At 59.7% G+C, this 12,531-nt stretch overlaps 1 protein-coding gene across 1 annotated transcript in view; it reads right to left on the bottom strand.

The window, feature by feature from the left end:
* Positions 1-2,212: 2,212 nt before the first annotated feature.
* The window catches only part of Lrp1 (LDL receptor related protein 1), an 82,835-nt gene continuing 72,516 nt past the window's right edge, over positions 2,213-12,531 (bottom strand). The window contains exons 66-89 of the mRNA XM_059245346.1: positions 11,953-12,075; positions 11,675-11,800; positions 11,168-11,284; positions 10,478-10,584; positions 10,252-10,384; positions 9,401-9,520; positions 9,124-9,246; positions 8,717-8,857; positions 8,490-8,624; positions 8,296-8,415; positions 7,255-7,523; positions 6,126-6,304; positions 5,642-5,748; positions 5,262-5,378; positions 4,784-4,960; positions 4,534-4,674; positions 4,269-4,442; positions 3,981-4,142; positions 3,473-3,647; positions 3,259-3,360; positions 3,036-3,100; positions 2,854-2,944; positions 2,621-2,765; positions 2,213-2,483 (exon numbers count right to left, since the gene is read on the bottom strand). Of these exons, the coding sequence (XP_059101329.1) occupies positions 2,343-2,483; positions 2,621-2,765; positions 2,854-2,944; positions 3,036-3,100; positions 3,259-3,360; positions 3,473-3,647; positions 3,981-4,142; positions 4,269-4,442; positions 4,534-4,674; positions 4,784-4,960; positions 5,262-5,378; positions 5,642-5,748; positions 6,126-6,304; positions 7,255-7,523; positions 8,296-8,415; positions 8,490-8,624; positions 8,717-8,857; positions 9,124-9,246; positions 9,401-9,520; positions 10,252-10,384; positions 10,478-10,584; positions 11,168-11,284; positions 11,675-11,800; positions 11,953-12,075 (3,290 nt within the window). The 3' untranslated portion in view covers positions 2,213-2,342. The remainder of the gene's footprint in view (positions 2,484-2,620; positions 2,766-2,853; positions 2,945-3,035; positions 3,101-3,258; positions 3,361-3,472; positions 3,648-3,980; positions 4,143-4,268; positions 4,443-4,533; positions 4,675-4,783; positions 4,961-5,261; positions 5,379-5,641; positions 5,749-6,125; positions 6,305-7,254; positions 7,524-8,295; positions 8,416-8,489; positions 8,625-8,716; positions 8,858-9,123; positions 9,247-9,400; positions 9,521-10,251; positions 10,385-10,477; positions 10,585-11,167; positions 11,285-11,674; positions 11,801-11,952; positions 12,076-12,531) is intronic.

Here is a 12,531-nt window from a genome sequence, read left to right as displayed (position 1 = left end):
AGACCCCCTCCCACTTGGCTGGCTAGATTGCTGGGAGACTGCTCCAGTGGACCCTTCTGATCCTGGCCGGCGGAGGGAAGGCGCTAACCAAGGGGTGTGCTTTCTAAGCCGCAGCTGGGGGCCATCTCGCTCTACCCAGGATCTTGAGGTGACAGGCAGAGAATCAGTGGCTCCCGAGGGGGCTACAGATGCAGGCTGGCAGGAGGAGGGGCCTGGGAGGGGGTGGGAAAAGCAGGCTCTGGGGAAGGGAAGGAAGATGGCTGACAGGGTGGATAGGTCAGTACAAAATCGCCTCAGGGAAGGAAGTGAGAGGCTGGGCTAGGGTCCTCGGCAGGTGCATAATTAGTGTGTTGAGCTTTAGGAGAAGCCGAGCTACCGGAGTGTATATGCCATATGCCACCTGGTGGCCAGAAGGAGCCCAAGCCCATCACTTCAGGATCAACAAGGACACCCCCCCCCCCACACACACACACACACTCTTTTCTTCCCCCAGCTGCTCATCCCAGGACTCTAGGGAATCCGAGGAAGCTAGGAAGGTCTCAGAGCAGGCTTTGGGGATGAAGTTGGAGATGATGGTCTTGAGGATGAGGGAAAATAGTCTTGCTCCTGGACGTGCATCTATCCATAAACTTCCCCAAGGGAGGAAGCTGGGAAAAATGCCCTGGGGAAGCTGAGCCAGTGAGGGCCAGGCATGAGAAGCAAGGCCACTCCTTTGGGAGGCATTGTGTGTGCTGCTGTTGGGAGCACAGGGTTCCAAACCTCCCTCAGTCCTGGACAGTGCAAAGCTGTATAACCTTCTGCAAGAGCATCAGTCCCCTTTGAGAGAGGTCCAAGGAGATCTGGAATAACTTAGAAGGCACAAGTCTTTTCCTGGTCAACTCCTGGAATGCCCCCAGTATTTACTGGAGGCTGGTGGGCAAACACACTCCTTCACTCTAGCCCCTTCCCCTAATTCAGGTTTTTAATTGAAAAATAAAAGTGATTCTGGGTGTGTGTGCCAAAGTGTACACGTGGAGGTCAGAGAACAATTTTATGGAGCTGGTTTTTGCTCACTCTTCCATGGGCTCCAAGATCAGACTCAGTCATCAGGCTTGCAGAGCAAGGGCTCTCTCCCCACGGTAGCATCCTGCTGGCCTTACAGCCACGGTTTTACCCATGGCTTCATCATAGAGTGAGATGTCAACATTTCAAAGGGAGCTGAGAGCAGAGAGATGCAGCCGACCATCTTAAAGGTCTGGAAACCCTTCACGACCCAATGCCCTCATTTCTTCTGGCGTGGGGGGACAGTGGGGGACAGGTGCACGGTGAAAGGTACAAAGTAGTCAGGTCTCCAGGTCGGTGTGCTGGGGCCAGGGGAACACCAGGTCCAACCACCATAAGCTACACGCTCAAGGTCATACACCAAGAGAAAACAGTTCTTCCTGCCATAGAGAGACTGAAGGATGGCCTGAGGCTGGAGACATTGACCTTAGGGTTCTCAGGCTGGCCTCCAGCGCGCAGCAAGGCTCCCTCTGGCGGCTGAGCAAGCGAACACAGCCCCAGCTCCCAGAGTCTCACACTAGCAGGTACCAGACACAGTGGCTTTTTTTTCTTTTCTTTCTTTTTTTTTTTCCTTTTTTTCTTTTTTACAATTTTATTTATAACAATATCTGTGTTATTTAGTTGTAAAGGAATTCAGCAAAAATTATTAAAACGTTCACGTCCCCAAAATGGGGCTGCCCGCTTGCCCTTCCTTGGTATGCCCCAACTCTTCCTGGTCCTCGGGAGCAGAAGCTGGGGGACAGTTACCAAAGAATGTGTACAGCCTTAGGAGCCACAGTGGGGCACTGGAGAGGGGAGGGCCTGTCCGGAAGGAATACTGAGCAAGGCCATCTCAGAGGCGCCCTTACAAGCGGGAGCCAGGGCTCGGGAGGACTTCCCTCACGGAAGGACTCCGTTCTTTTCTTCCTACCTCACAAAGCCAAATCTTCCAGACAGGGTCAGCGGAGGACTCCACCTCCCCAGAACTAACCCCCAGAGAGCTGAGGAGGGAAAACCTGGGACAAGAGGCCCTGGCATGTGTCTGGTAGGGAATGGAGGTGGGCTCCTTCATACCTTTGAGCCACAGAGCTCTCCCTGCCCCCTCAAGGCAGCATGGGGTGGGGTGGGGAATGCTGAGGAGCAGGAAGGAGAATGGAAGAGATAATACTGTGCTCGCTTGCTCACTCACATATAAAAAGTAATTCCTTCATTTTTACATTTGTACATCCGGCAGGGCCGGGGGAGGGCTGGCTGGGGGAGGGGGCTCATGGAAGGACTCGTCTGGCAGGGGCTTTCTGGGGACGTCCGTTGGGGGCAGGGTCCTATGCCAAGGGATCCCCTATCTCGTCCTCAGGTCCCCGGCCCAGGAGTTCTCGCTTCTCATCCGTGCTGGCCAGGGAGTGGCGGCTGCCGTGACCCCCCATGTAGAGTGTGGCATACACCGGGTTGGTGAAGTTGGTAGGCTGCAAAAATGATGTTCAGAGGGTTAGGATCACCGTAGCTGTCACTTCTGGGCCGTCACTCAGGACAACACGTTTGGTTGTCCTGCCCACCCCTAGCCCCTGGACCCTGGAAGCCCCTTCGGTGGCCTCCGGTCTACCTTGTCAGGGTCAAGGGCAAAATCGGCATCCAGGAGGCCCCCGACATCATCGGGCTCTCCACCTTCGTACATCTTGTAGGTGGGGTTCCCAATTTCCACATTCATGGCCCCATTGGTCATTCGCTGGTGCTGGAAGCCCTTGGCCCTGGGGAGAGGCAGCAGTCAGGGAACGCAGTGGCGCTGGCGAAGGGGGCGGTAAAATAACGGGATTTCCCAGACTCCCAGTGGCTCACCCTCGGACTCGCCGCTTGTACCAGAACACCACTCCGGCCACCAGAAGCAGCAGCAGGAGCAACAGGAGAGGGATCAGGATGGAGGCCATATCTGGAGACAAACGTTGGAACACTGAGTCTGAAGCACAGGAAATGGGGGGGGGGGCACCAAGGTCTCGCTAGTCCCGCCCCCCGCCACCTACGTCCAGGCTGTTGTTGACTGATGACCTGGTCCTCGCAACGGGGTCCTGTCAGATGGGGTGGGCACCTGCAGGCGGGAAAGTAAAGCTGAGTGGTCAGGCATCACCTCTGCGACCTCCGCAGCTGCAGGAACTAGGCGCAGCCACAGGGGCCCCAGATGGTTCTCCGGCTCGGGTTGGAGGGAGAGGGACAGCCTGCTCCTGGGGAGGCTCAGGCCCAACTCACTGGCACTCGGGCATCATCTTGCTGTTCATGGTACAGGAACCACCATTGCTACAGTGGTCGACGCACGTCAGACAACTGGGGGCTACCCGGCCATCCGTGCAGCTGTGGGAAGCAATCAGAATCCGGAGCTGGGGCTGGCAGGTGTCTGTGACCCGAGGACAGGGCTAGGGGGTGGCAGGGCAGGGGCGCACAGCTGTGACCGGGCTCCACTCACTTGCAAGTGACGTCTCCGGTCTGTTTGTTGACCACACAGGCTCCCTGGAGACAGCGGCTGCACTTGTTCACCTCACACTTCGACCCCTCAAAGTAGACGGTGCAGCGACACTGTCTGGAGCCGTTGGTGGCCATCTGACAGGTGCCAAGGTTCTCACAGTAGCCAGAGCACTGCCCTGCGGTTGGGGACGGAGAGAAAGTGCCCCAAGTCCTACTTTCATAAGGGTCCACTGTGCAGGGGTTAGGAACCCCCAGGACCTAGGGACGACTCCCTCCCTCCTCCTGAGCCCCTACCGCCCTGTCACAGACCCCAGGACGCAAGGATGTCCCTGAGCATTCAGACAGCGCATTCATCTCGTTGAATAATCCTGCTGCCGGGAGGTATGCCAACATGGTGGGCAGCACCCCCAGCCTGGGCACGGCTCTTCCCCGATGGCTTCCCTCCTCTCACCCCCCCGCCCCCCAGTGGCTTCCCTCTTCCTTCCCTGGGGCCGGGATGATTCACTCACGGTACTGGCAACGGTCACCCAGGAAGCCAGGGAGACATCGGCACTGGGGCTGGTTGCCCTGGTTGACGGTGCAGGTGCTGTTGTTGGCACAGTAACCCGCACACACCTGCTGTGTGCATTTGGGGCCCGTGAAGCCTGTGGGGCACCGGCACGTGGGCATGCCTGAGGGGAAAGGTTTGTGAGTGGGACTAGGGTCCCGGGAACCACCTGGGCCTGTAACCGAGCTGGGAAGGACCCGGGCGGGGCAGGGGGCTGGGGGAGAAGGACCGGTCCTGGTTGGGGGCATACCAGACGGGGAAGCCGCACAGGTGCCGCCATTCTGGCAGTACTCCCAGCACTGGTCCTGCTCACACCTGTCCCCGGTGTAGCGGGGCTGGCAGCGGCACTTGGACTGCCTCCGAGCGTTGAGGAAGCAGCTGCCACCATTGAGGCACTGTAGGGTGCAGGTCCCAGGCCGCGGGGCTGTGAGCAGGGCAGAGGAGTGGGGTCAAGGGTCAGAGAAGCCGGAGGCTCTAGGGCAAAGATCCCAGGGAAAGGGGTGTGCCGCGCCTACCGTCTGGAGGGGGTGTTGGAGAGGGCACAGGCACACAGGTGCCGTTGTCCAGCCTCTTTCCGTTGGGACAGATACAGACAGGCCCGCTGGGGCTCAGCAGACACAGCCACTCACACTTCTTCCGGTCGCAGGGGTTGGTCACTGCGGGTGGGTGGAAGGGGGGTAGATGTCGAGCAGGGCTCCTCCCGCGCCCTGTGTGGGTCTAGAACGCTCCCTTCCACACCCCGGGCTTTTCTGCCCTCTGCCACACCTTCTGGCTGCTTGTGCTGATGGTAGAGGACCACATCGGAGGCGTGGCTCAGGCCCCCAGTCAGGTTGATCAGGGGGCTGTGTCCAAACTTGTGGATCTTGAAGACGCGGTTATTGATGTAAGTGACACCATAAATGTAGTCTTCGAACACATCGATGCTGAAGGGGTGACTTAGGCCTGTGGGGGCGGGGGTCAGGTTAGATCAAGATGGCGTCTGGGCCCTGGACTCACTGTCTAAGACACTTGGCTCTGTCTGCCTAGGCTTCACACATCCAAACCAACGATCCCTGCCCCCGCCCCCCAAGGTCTCATCACCCCAAGACTCCAGGGGTCACAGGAGACTTTTCCACCCCTGCTGACTCCACACCACTTAGAATTGGTAGAATGAATGAATGGGCTGGGGGGCCGGGCTACGGAAGGGCGGGAGGCCTGATGTCAGGGTTCGGGTCCGAGGCCGCCGCCGCCACCACCCTCTCACCGCGCTTGCTGTCCGCAGCCACAATGGGGTCGGTGCCGTTGAGGCGGATGCTGCCGATGACGGAAAGTTTGGCATCTGCCCAGTACAGCCGTTCATTGTGGTAATCCACGGCCAAGCCTGCGGTGAGAGAATGCCGTGAGGCTCAGCCTCTACCACGCCCGGCTGGGTGCGGAGAAAAGCGCCGACTCTGTCTGGTGTCCAGGGCAGCACCACCTCGCTCACGGGATCTCTCCCAGCCACCCATCTGGAAAACGCTCCCACGGCCCTTAGCCCGATCTGTTGGAAACCGCCTGCCCCACTGCCCTCGATTCTGGGCGGCTTTTGAAGAAGCTGTGCCCAGAGCCTGTCCCTCCCACGCCCTACCCCTGCGCCCCGGGGACCTGTGGGCCACTGAATGTTGTCCTGCACCAGGGTCTCTCGAAGGGTCCCGTCCATCGCCGCCGTCTCGATCTTGGGATGGTTCCCCCAGTCTGACCAGTACATGGTACTAAGGAGGGAGGGAGAAGCAAGAGCGGGTTGGTCTCCAGGGCCAAGGAGAAGACCAAAGTGAAACAGAGAGCACCTGACCTGGCTGGATGCTGCCGGGCTATGGGAGGAAGATGCCTGCCCTCTTCACACTGAGACCCAGGCTAACATCATCTACTCTAACTACGGTATGCTGGGGCAGAGCGGCCCCTGGAGGGGGACCCAGTTCGTGGCTGCACACGACAGCCACTCAGCTGTGAGTCCCCAGCGGTGGGTGGCTTGAGGAGGGCCAGGGCTGGAGTAGCCTAGAAGCCTGCGGTCTGTCGCCTGTGGATGCGGGGCCTGTCTTGAGGGCTTCCTGACACCAGCCCCAACACCTCCCCCAGGGCCCTTGCCCACCCCCGCAGTGGGTCCACCACGATGGCATGGGGCTCATCGATCATGCCCGAGATGAGAGTCCTGCGGTTTTCGCCCTTCATTTGTGCCACCTCAATCACGTCTCGGCCAGAGTCGGTCCAGTACACATTCCCGGCCACCCAGTCGACGGCAATCCCCCTCGGCATCTTCAGCCCTGAAATCTAAGTGAGGTCACACATTCAGAGATCACCACCTTTCCTCCCCCGAGTCGTCAGTCACCCCTGACTGACACAGCTCCAACCATGGTTTTTCTCTCGCAGCCCAGGCTGACCACGCTCATCTTTTAGTGTTCCTTCCTCTGCTGCTCATACAGCGGGAGTTACAGGCATGAGCCCCATGCCTGGCACAATTTCATGTTTTTCAAGTTAATCCTCACTTTAAAAAAAAAAAGGTTATGGGGTGGGGTAGGGGCAACGCGATGGCTCAGTGGATTAAAGGTGCTTGCTGCTAAGCCTGGATGACCTGAGTTCAAATCCCTGGGACTCTTATAGAAGAAGCAGAGAACTAACTCCTTCAAGTGGTCCTCTGACCTCTACATGTGCACCATGGCATGTACATGTCATATACACACATGTGTACCATGGCATGTACATGTGATACACACACATGCATGTACATACATAAAAAAATGCAGTCTATGAGGTGGGGAGTGTAGTTCACTGGTAAGCACTTGCCTAGCACACGTGAGGTCCTAGCACTAAAAACCCCAGCAACCAGATATACAAAGAAGCTTGTAAGATTAGGTATCATTTATTTGTCATTATATTTTCATCACGGTTGCTCGGGATCAAACCTAGGGCTTCACACATTCTTCCAATGAACTCTACCTAAACCTAGGACAGGTATTATTCATTTTATTGATAAGTGAGGCCCCAAGTGATTGAGCAAGTTGGCCAATACTGACATGGAGTGACAAGCAGGAATCGGAGTGGGCGCTGAGGCCGAGTGTCAGTCTGTCCTGCTGTCCCATGCTGCCATGTGGCAGGGCCAACTTCCGATAGTTCTGCCTCCACAGGCCATCCTGACAGGCTCTGCCAGCCCCACCGCCCTCCTCAAGTACTGCTCTGTTCCGCGGAGCCGGTCCACCAAACCTGACAGGCTGGGCACTTACATTGAGGTGCGTGACGCCCCGGTCGAGCTGTCTCCGGTGGCGGTTGGAAGTCGTAGGCGGTGCAGCTGGCGGCAGGCTCCGGTAGGAGATTGTGCCCGTGTGCCAGTTAGTCCAGTAGACGCGGCCGGCCTTGACATGGACATCCATGGCGTCTATCCGGACGCTCTCGTCTCCCTGGAAGGCCTGCTCGTAGGCCGAGTGGGGGTGCCCGGGGAACAAGCTGCGGATCTCGTTGTCATCGGCAATGTACAGGACCTGGTACTCGGAGCCTGCCAGAGCCAGAGACCACCTGTCAGGTGGGTTTGAGAGGGGGAGGCAAGAGCCCAGGGCCCGAGTTCGATCCCTGGGGCTCATATGGCCAAGTACTGGAGAAGGATGACCTCCAGCCAAGACCCTGGCAGTCTACAGCAGCCTCCCATCTAATCAAACCATTGTCTTAGGCAGGGATGTTTCTTGTGCTGGTGCGTCTAACACCAGGCCCGAGGACTCTAACCTGTGCCCCAAGCTGATAACAGAATGACCAGGTCCTTCAGAAATGTGCCCTTGTGCCTGACTTCCCTACCCGACAGTTCCAGGAATTCTGCCTGTGGTCTGTGGGCAGCATCAGCTGCTGAGAGGGCACAGGCACGTGAGTCCTCTTGGGGGTGTGTATATACACGCCCATGTGCGTGCATGGTGTGTGAGCACAGGCACATGGAGGGTGTGGTGCCTTGTGGGAGCATGGGGGAATAGGCAGGTGGGCCCACGTGACTGTGAATCTAACAGTACTCTCAACCTGGGGGCGGGGAGGTAGGGTTGTATGCCACGTGGGAGTGGGAGTGTTGCTCTCACAGAACTCTGGAAACCCAGCGGGTGTCCTCTAACTTTCCAATGCTTTGCTCAGGACGGCGGCCGGTGTGCCTTGAGTCTTGGGGGGGTCCATGCCTGAGCACGGACGGATGCTTGGGAATGTTCCATTCCAGCCCAGCTCCATTTTCTATGCTCGTGCGTGCGGCCCGGCCCCAGCCGCCCACCCTCCCTGTCCTTTCCCGACTCCAGCACCTTCGGCCTTGCAGGTGTTGTGCGTCTTCATGAAGTTGCGGGCGCAGCTGCAGAGGTGGCCGCCCTTGGTGTTGTTGCAGAGCTGTGAGCAGGTGCCGAAGCGCAGGCACTCGTTGATGTCTGGGGGTTACAGTGGGGGTCACGGGGAGTCTGAGAGCCGGGGTCCCTGCCCATCTCCCGCCCAGCTTTCCTACCCTGGCATCCTGGCTGGCCCGGCACGGTGTGGAAGCCTGAGCGGCACGCACAGTAGGCAGCTTTCTCCGTGCGCACACAACGCGCTTCGTCCCCACAAATGCTGGCGTTGGTGGCGCAGCTGGTCAGCTTGGGGTCTGCGGGAGACAAACCGTGGAGGGCCCGGACTAAGCCCCGCCCTCTGGTGCCCCCCCCCCCCGCGCTTGCGCATGCGCACGCCTGGTCCTACCGATGCTGCAGTCCTCCTCGTCCGAGCCGTCCCCACAGTCGTCAAACATGTTACAGCGCAGCGAGGATGACAGACAGCGCTGGTTCCGGCAGAGGAACTCCTTCTTGTCCTTGCAGTGGGGGTTCTGGGTCGTGGGGGGTTCTGGGGAGGGAAGAGCCTTCAGGCTCTGGGTGCCGACCACACCCACCACCCCTCCTTCCACAGAGACCTTGCTAACAGAGGTGTGTCCCGGCTGAGGGCAGGGGTGGGTGTGAACCTGCAACCTCAGCGCCTCCCGTACCTTTCCCAAGGACATCCCTCTCCCCAGGTTCAGGCCCTCTATCTTCGGCCTTGCGGAAGGGTCTGCTCCCCAGCTGAGGCTCTCCCGAGCTCCCCCGTCCCCCCCCGCCCCATGGCCCTCAGCTCACCACAGTCCTCCTCATCGGTTCCATCCCCACAGTTGTCGATGCCGTCACACTGGCGCCCGATCCACAGGCAGACGCGGTCGTTCTTGCATCGGAAGGGCCGGTTGGGAGGACACACGAACCGGGCTGTAGAAGCCAGGAAACGGACAGGATCAGACTTGGGGATGAGGGAGGGTCTGGCACAGCTGGCCACTGGGGAGGGTGGGTCACGTCCCCACCGGACGCTCTGTCCCTGCCTTGGACAACCCCTAACCCCGCCCCGCCCCATCCTCACTCTTACCGCATTCCTCAGGGTTCTCATCCGAGTTATCCCCACAGTCGTCCTCACCGTCACACTTCCAGGCCAGGGGCTTGCACAAGGTGTTGTTACATTGAAATTCATCCAAGGGGCAGGTCCTCACTGGGTGCAGGGGGAACAAGGGGGTACAAATGAATGCACGCTGTGGCTGTCACTCCCTCCGTGGGTGGGGCTGCGGCCCGGGGCCACCAGGGAAGCTGTGGCATAATCCGACTCCGGTGTCTTAATTTCCTGCCCAGTGGACAGAGAGGGGGCCAAGGGCTTCCTCTGGTATTTAGGGGGAGAGAGGCTACTTCGGGGTGTATCCACAGGGGTTCAGGATGATAGTCTTGAGTAGATGAGCCTAGGATAGCCTGTGGCAGGTGCAGGCTCTAGGTCAGTGGTCCTCAGCCTACGGGGCAGAACCAGGGAGGCAACCCTGCTCCAACCCTCAGCTTCTCCCGACCAGTGTCCCACTGCTCCCTCGGGCTACCGAGCAGACCCTGGCTCACTGCCCGCCCCTGGAGGGAGGTGAGCAGGATCTGACCTCTCACCACAGCCAGCTGTGAGCAGGAGGTGGGGAGGGCCACCGGTGGGTGGACACAGCTTACAGGCCTCGGCTGGATCTAGCCAGCCCCCCAGCAAGGTTAGGGCACAAGTCACATAAAAAATACACCCAGTGGACCTGAGCCCTGTCTACTGCTACATCCCCAACACCTAGGACGTCTCTCAGTATACGCTCAATAAAGGTGTTGCAGGAACCATGACGGAAGGAAATAAAAGACCGAGTCACCCTGGCCACATCATAGTCTGGGGGAGGCGGGGGGTGGGGATGCCCGGCAGGAGGGGCTCACCCCCGGTGCCGCAGGCTTCCTCGTCACTGCCATCCATGCAGTCAGCATCCGCATCACAGCGCCAGCGCAGGGGGATGCAGTGGCCACTCTTGCACTGGAACTGGTCCATGTCACAGCGGGGCGTGCAGTCTTTCTGTGGGCACGAGAGCCAGCAGCCAGGTCAGGCCCCCGGGCTCCCGCCCTGATTCTCCTGAGCCCCCCCACCCTCTCCTTGAGATCTGCTCACCTCGTCTGAGCCGTCGGCACAGTCATGATCCCCATCGCACTTCCAGCGCCCAGCGATGCAGCGGCCGTTGGCGCAGGAAAACTCGCTCTCGGAGCAGGGCCGAGGGGCTGGGGAAAGACAGGCCCCAGCGCAGTGGGCACAGAGCATCGCCGGCCCTTGGAAACACTACTCCCAAGCCCGAGGCTCACTGCTAGGTCTGTGAAGGCCACAGCTGACTGGTGTGATGATCAACCAATGCCAGGCAGCTGACTGGCTGGGCCAAGGGGGTATTCACACTTATCCCAGTAGGAACAGACGCATGGGAGAGGGCACGGGTCCCGGGTCCTGTCCTTAGGGCAGACCACGTAGGGGAGGAAGGGACAAGATCACCGAGACAAGCACCAGGTCTGGGGAGAGGCCAGTTAAGGATGAGAGGCAGAAGGACAGACAGCACAGGGATGGGCAGAGGCCGCAGGAAGAGGGGCACATTGGAGACACCTACCTCTGCAACCCCAAGAGGACAGTGTAAAAATGGAGAGAAACATGAGATGAGGTGAAATGGAACAAAAGCTCAAGCACACGACATGGAGGGGGTGGGGTGCAGAGGCAGAGGGGTTCCTGACCCCCTCGCCCCGGGAGGGCCAGCCCCCTGCACAGTGGTGGGGGGGCGGGGCGGAGGGGATGATGGGCAGGGCGTGGCATGGGACATACTGCAGCTCTCCTCATCCGAGTTGTCCCCACAGTCGTTGTCATAGTCACACTGCCAGCGGCCTGGCACACAGCGGTTGTTCTTGCAGCGGAACTGGTACGGCTCGCAGGTGCGCTCGTCTGGGGGGAGGGGGCAGTCAGGGACGGAGTGGGTGGCAGAGGGTAGGGCGGGTGGGTGGTCACTGCGGTCTGGGAAAGCCTGGCTCTGGGGCTCAGCCAGCGACACCCTTGCGGCGGATAACGCGTCCACAGGAGGGTCTGGGCAGGATGGACCAAGGGTGGGGGGAGGCGGCTGATCTGGGGAGCGGGTGAACAGGGCAGGCACAGAACGCTCCGTACAAGTCTTGTCTGAGCGGTGGCCAGAGGGAGGCACAAGGAATGGAGAGGTGGGGGGACCACGGGGAAGGCTTCCCTGTGTCGGCTCTACAGCGGCCGTGCCGAGGCCTGGCCAGCAGGCAGCCCCGAGGCCCACGGTTGAACCTCACCCTCTCCCGGCAGACCCAGACTTACCACACTCCTCCTTGGGTTCATCGGAACCGTCACCACAGTCGTCTTCGCCGTCACACTTCCAGCGCGCGGGGATGCAGCGGCCCGAGTCCTTGCAGCGGAACTCATCTACCCCGCAGGTCATCTGGGCTGCAAGGCATGGGCACGGGTGAGGAGGGCCCCCCGGGCCACGGCAGAGCCGCCAAGGGGAGGGGGGTGCGCCTGCTGGGGTGATGGAGTCACAGATGCTGCGGGGGGGGGGGGGGGGGCACGGGTTCCCGGGGCGATGACAGGCGACTCACTGCAGTTGGCAGGCTCATCGCTGCCGTCCACACAGTCATTGTCCCTGTCACAGACCCAGACGCGGGGGATGCAGCGCTTGGTGATGGAACACTGGAACTGGTTGGGGGCGCAGGTCACCTCGGCTGCAAGGTGGAGGAGAGAATGAGGGCCCTACTCGGACGCCTCCTCCCAGCTTTTGGTCGTCATGTTCCCCCTCTTCCAAAAGCCTGGCCCTGGTCTTGGTCAGGAGGAAGGAATGGCTTTTGTGTTTTTTGAGACAGGGTTTCTCTGTGTAGTTTTGGTGCCTGTCCTGGATCTCGCTCTGTAGACCAGGCTGGCCTCGAACTCACAGAGATCCGCCTGGCTCTGCCTCCCGAGTGCTGGGGTTAAAGGCGTGTGCCACCACCGCCGGGCGGAAGGAATTGTTTATCCTCAGTCTGGTATTTTTTCGTTTTCTGGATCTGCTGTCTGTCTGTACTGAGCACATTGCTTTTATAAGCAATCCAGGAGACATCTACTGTGACTCACGTCATCCCGAGTGGACTAGCACCTCTCCGGGAAGCCGTGGGAAACAGCATGTGCGTGTGTATGCGAGTGCG

This window comes from Peromyscus eremicus, chromosome 18 (genome assembly GCF_949786415.1).
Source record: "Peromyscus eremicus chromosome 18, PerEre_H2_v1, whole genome shotgun sequence".
NCBI classification, from domain to species: domain Eukaryota; kingdom Metazoa; phylum Chordata; class Mammalia; order Rodentia; family Cricetidae; genus Peromyscus; species Peromyscus eremicus.
The sequence above is the reverse complement of the archived record's forward strand: the minus strand, read 5'-3'. Positions and strand labels throughout refer to the sequence as shown.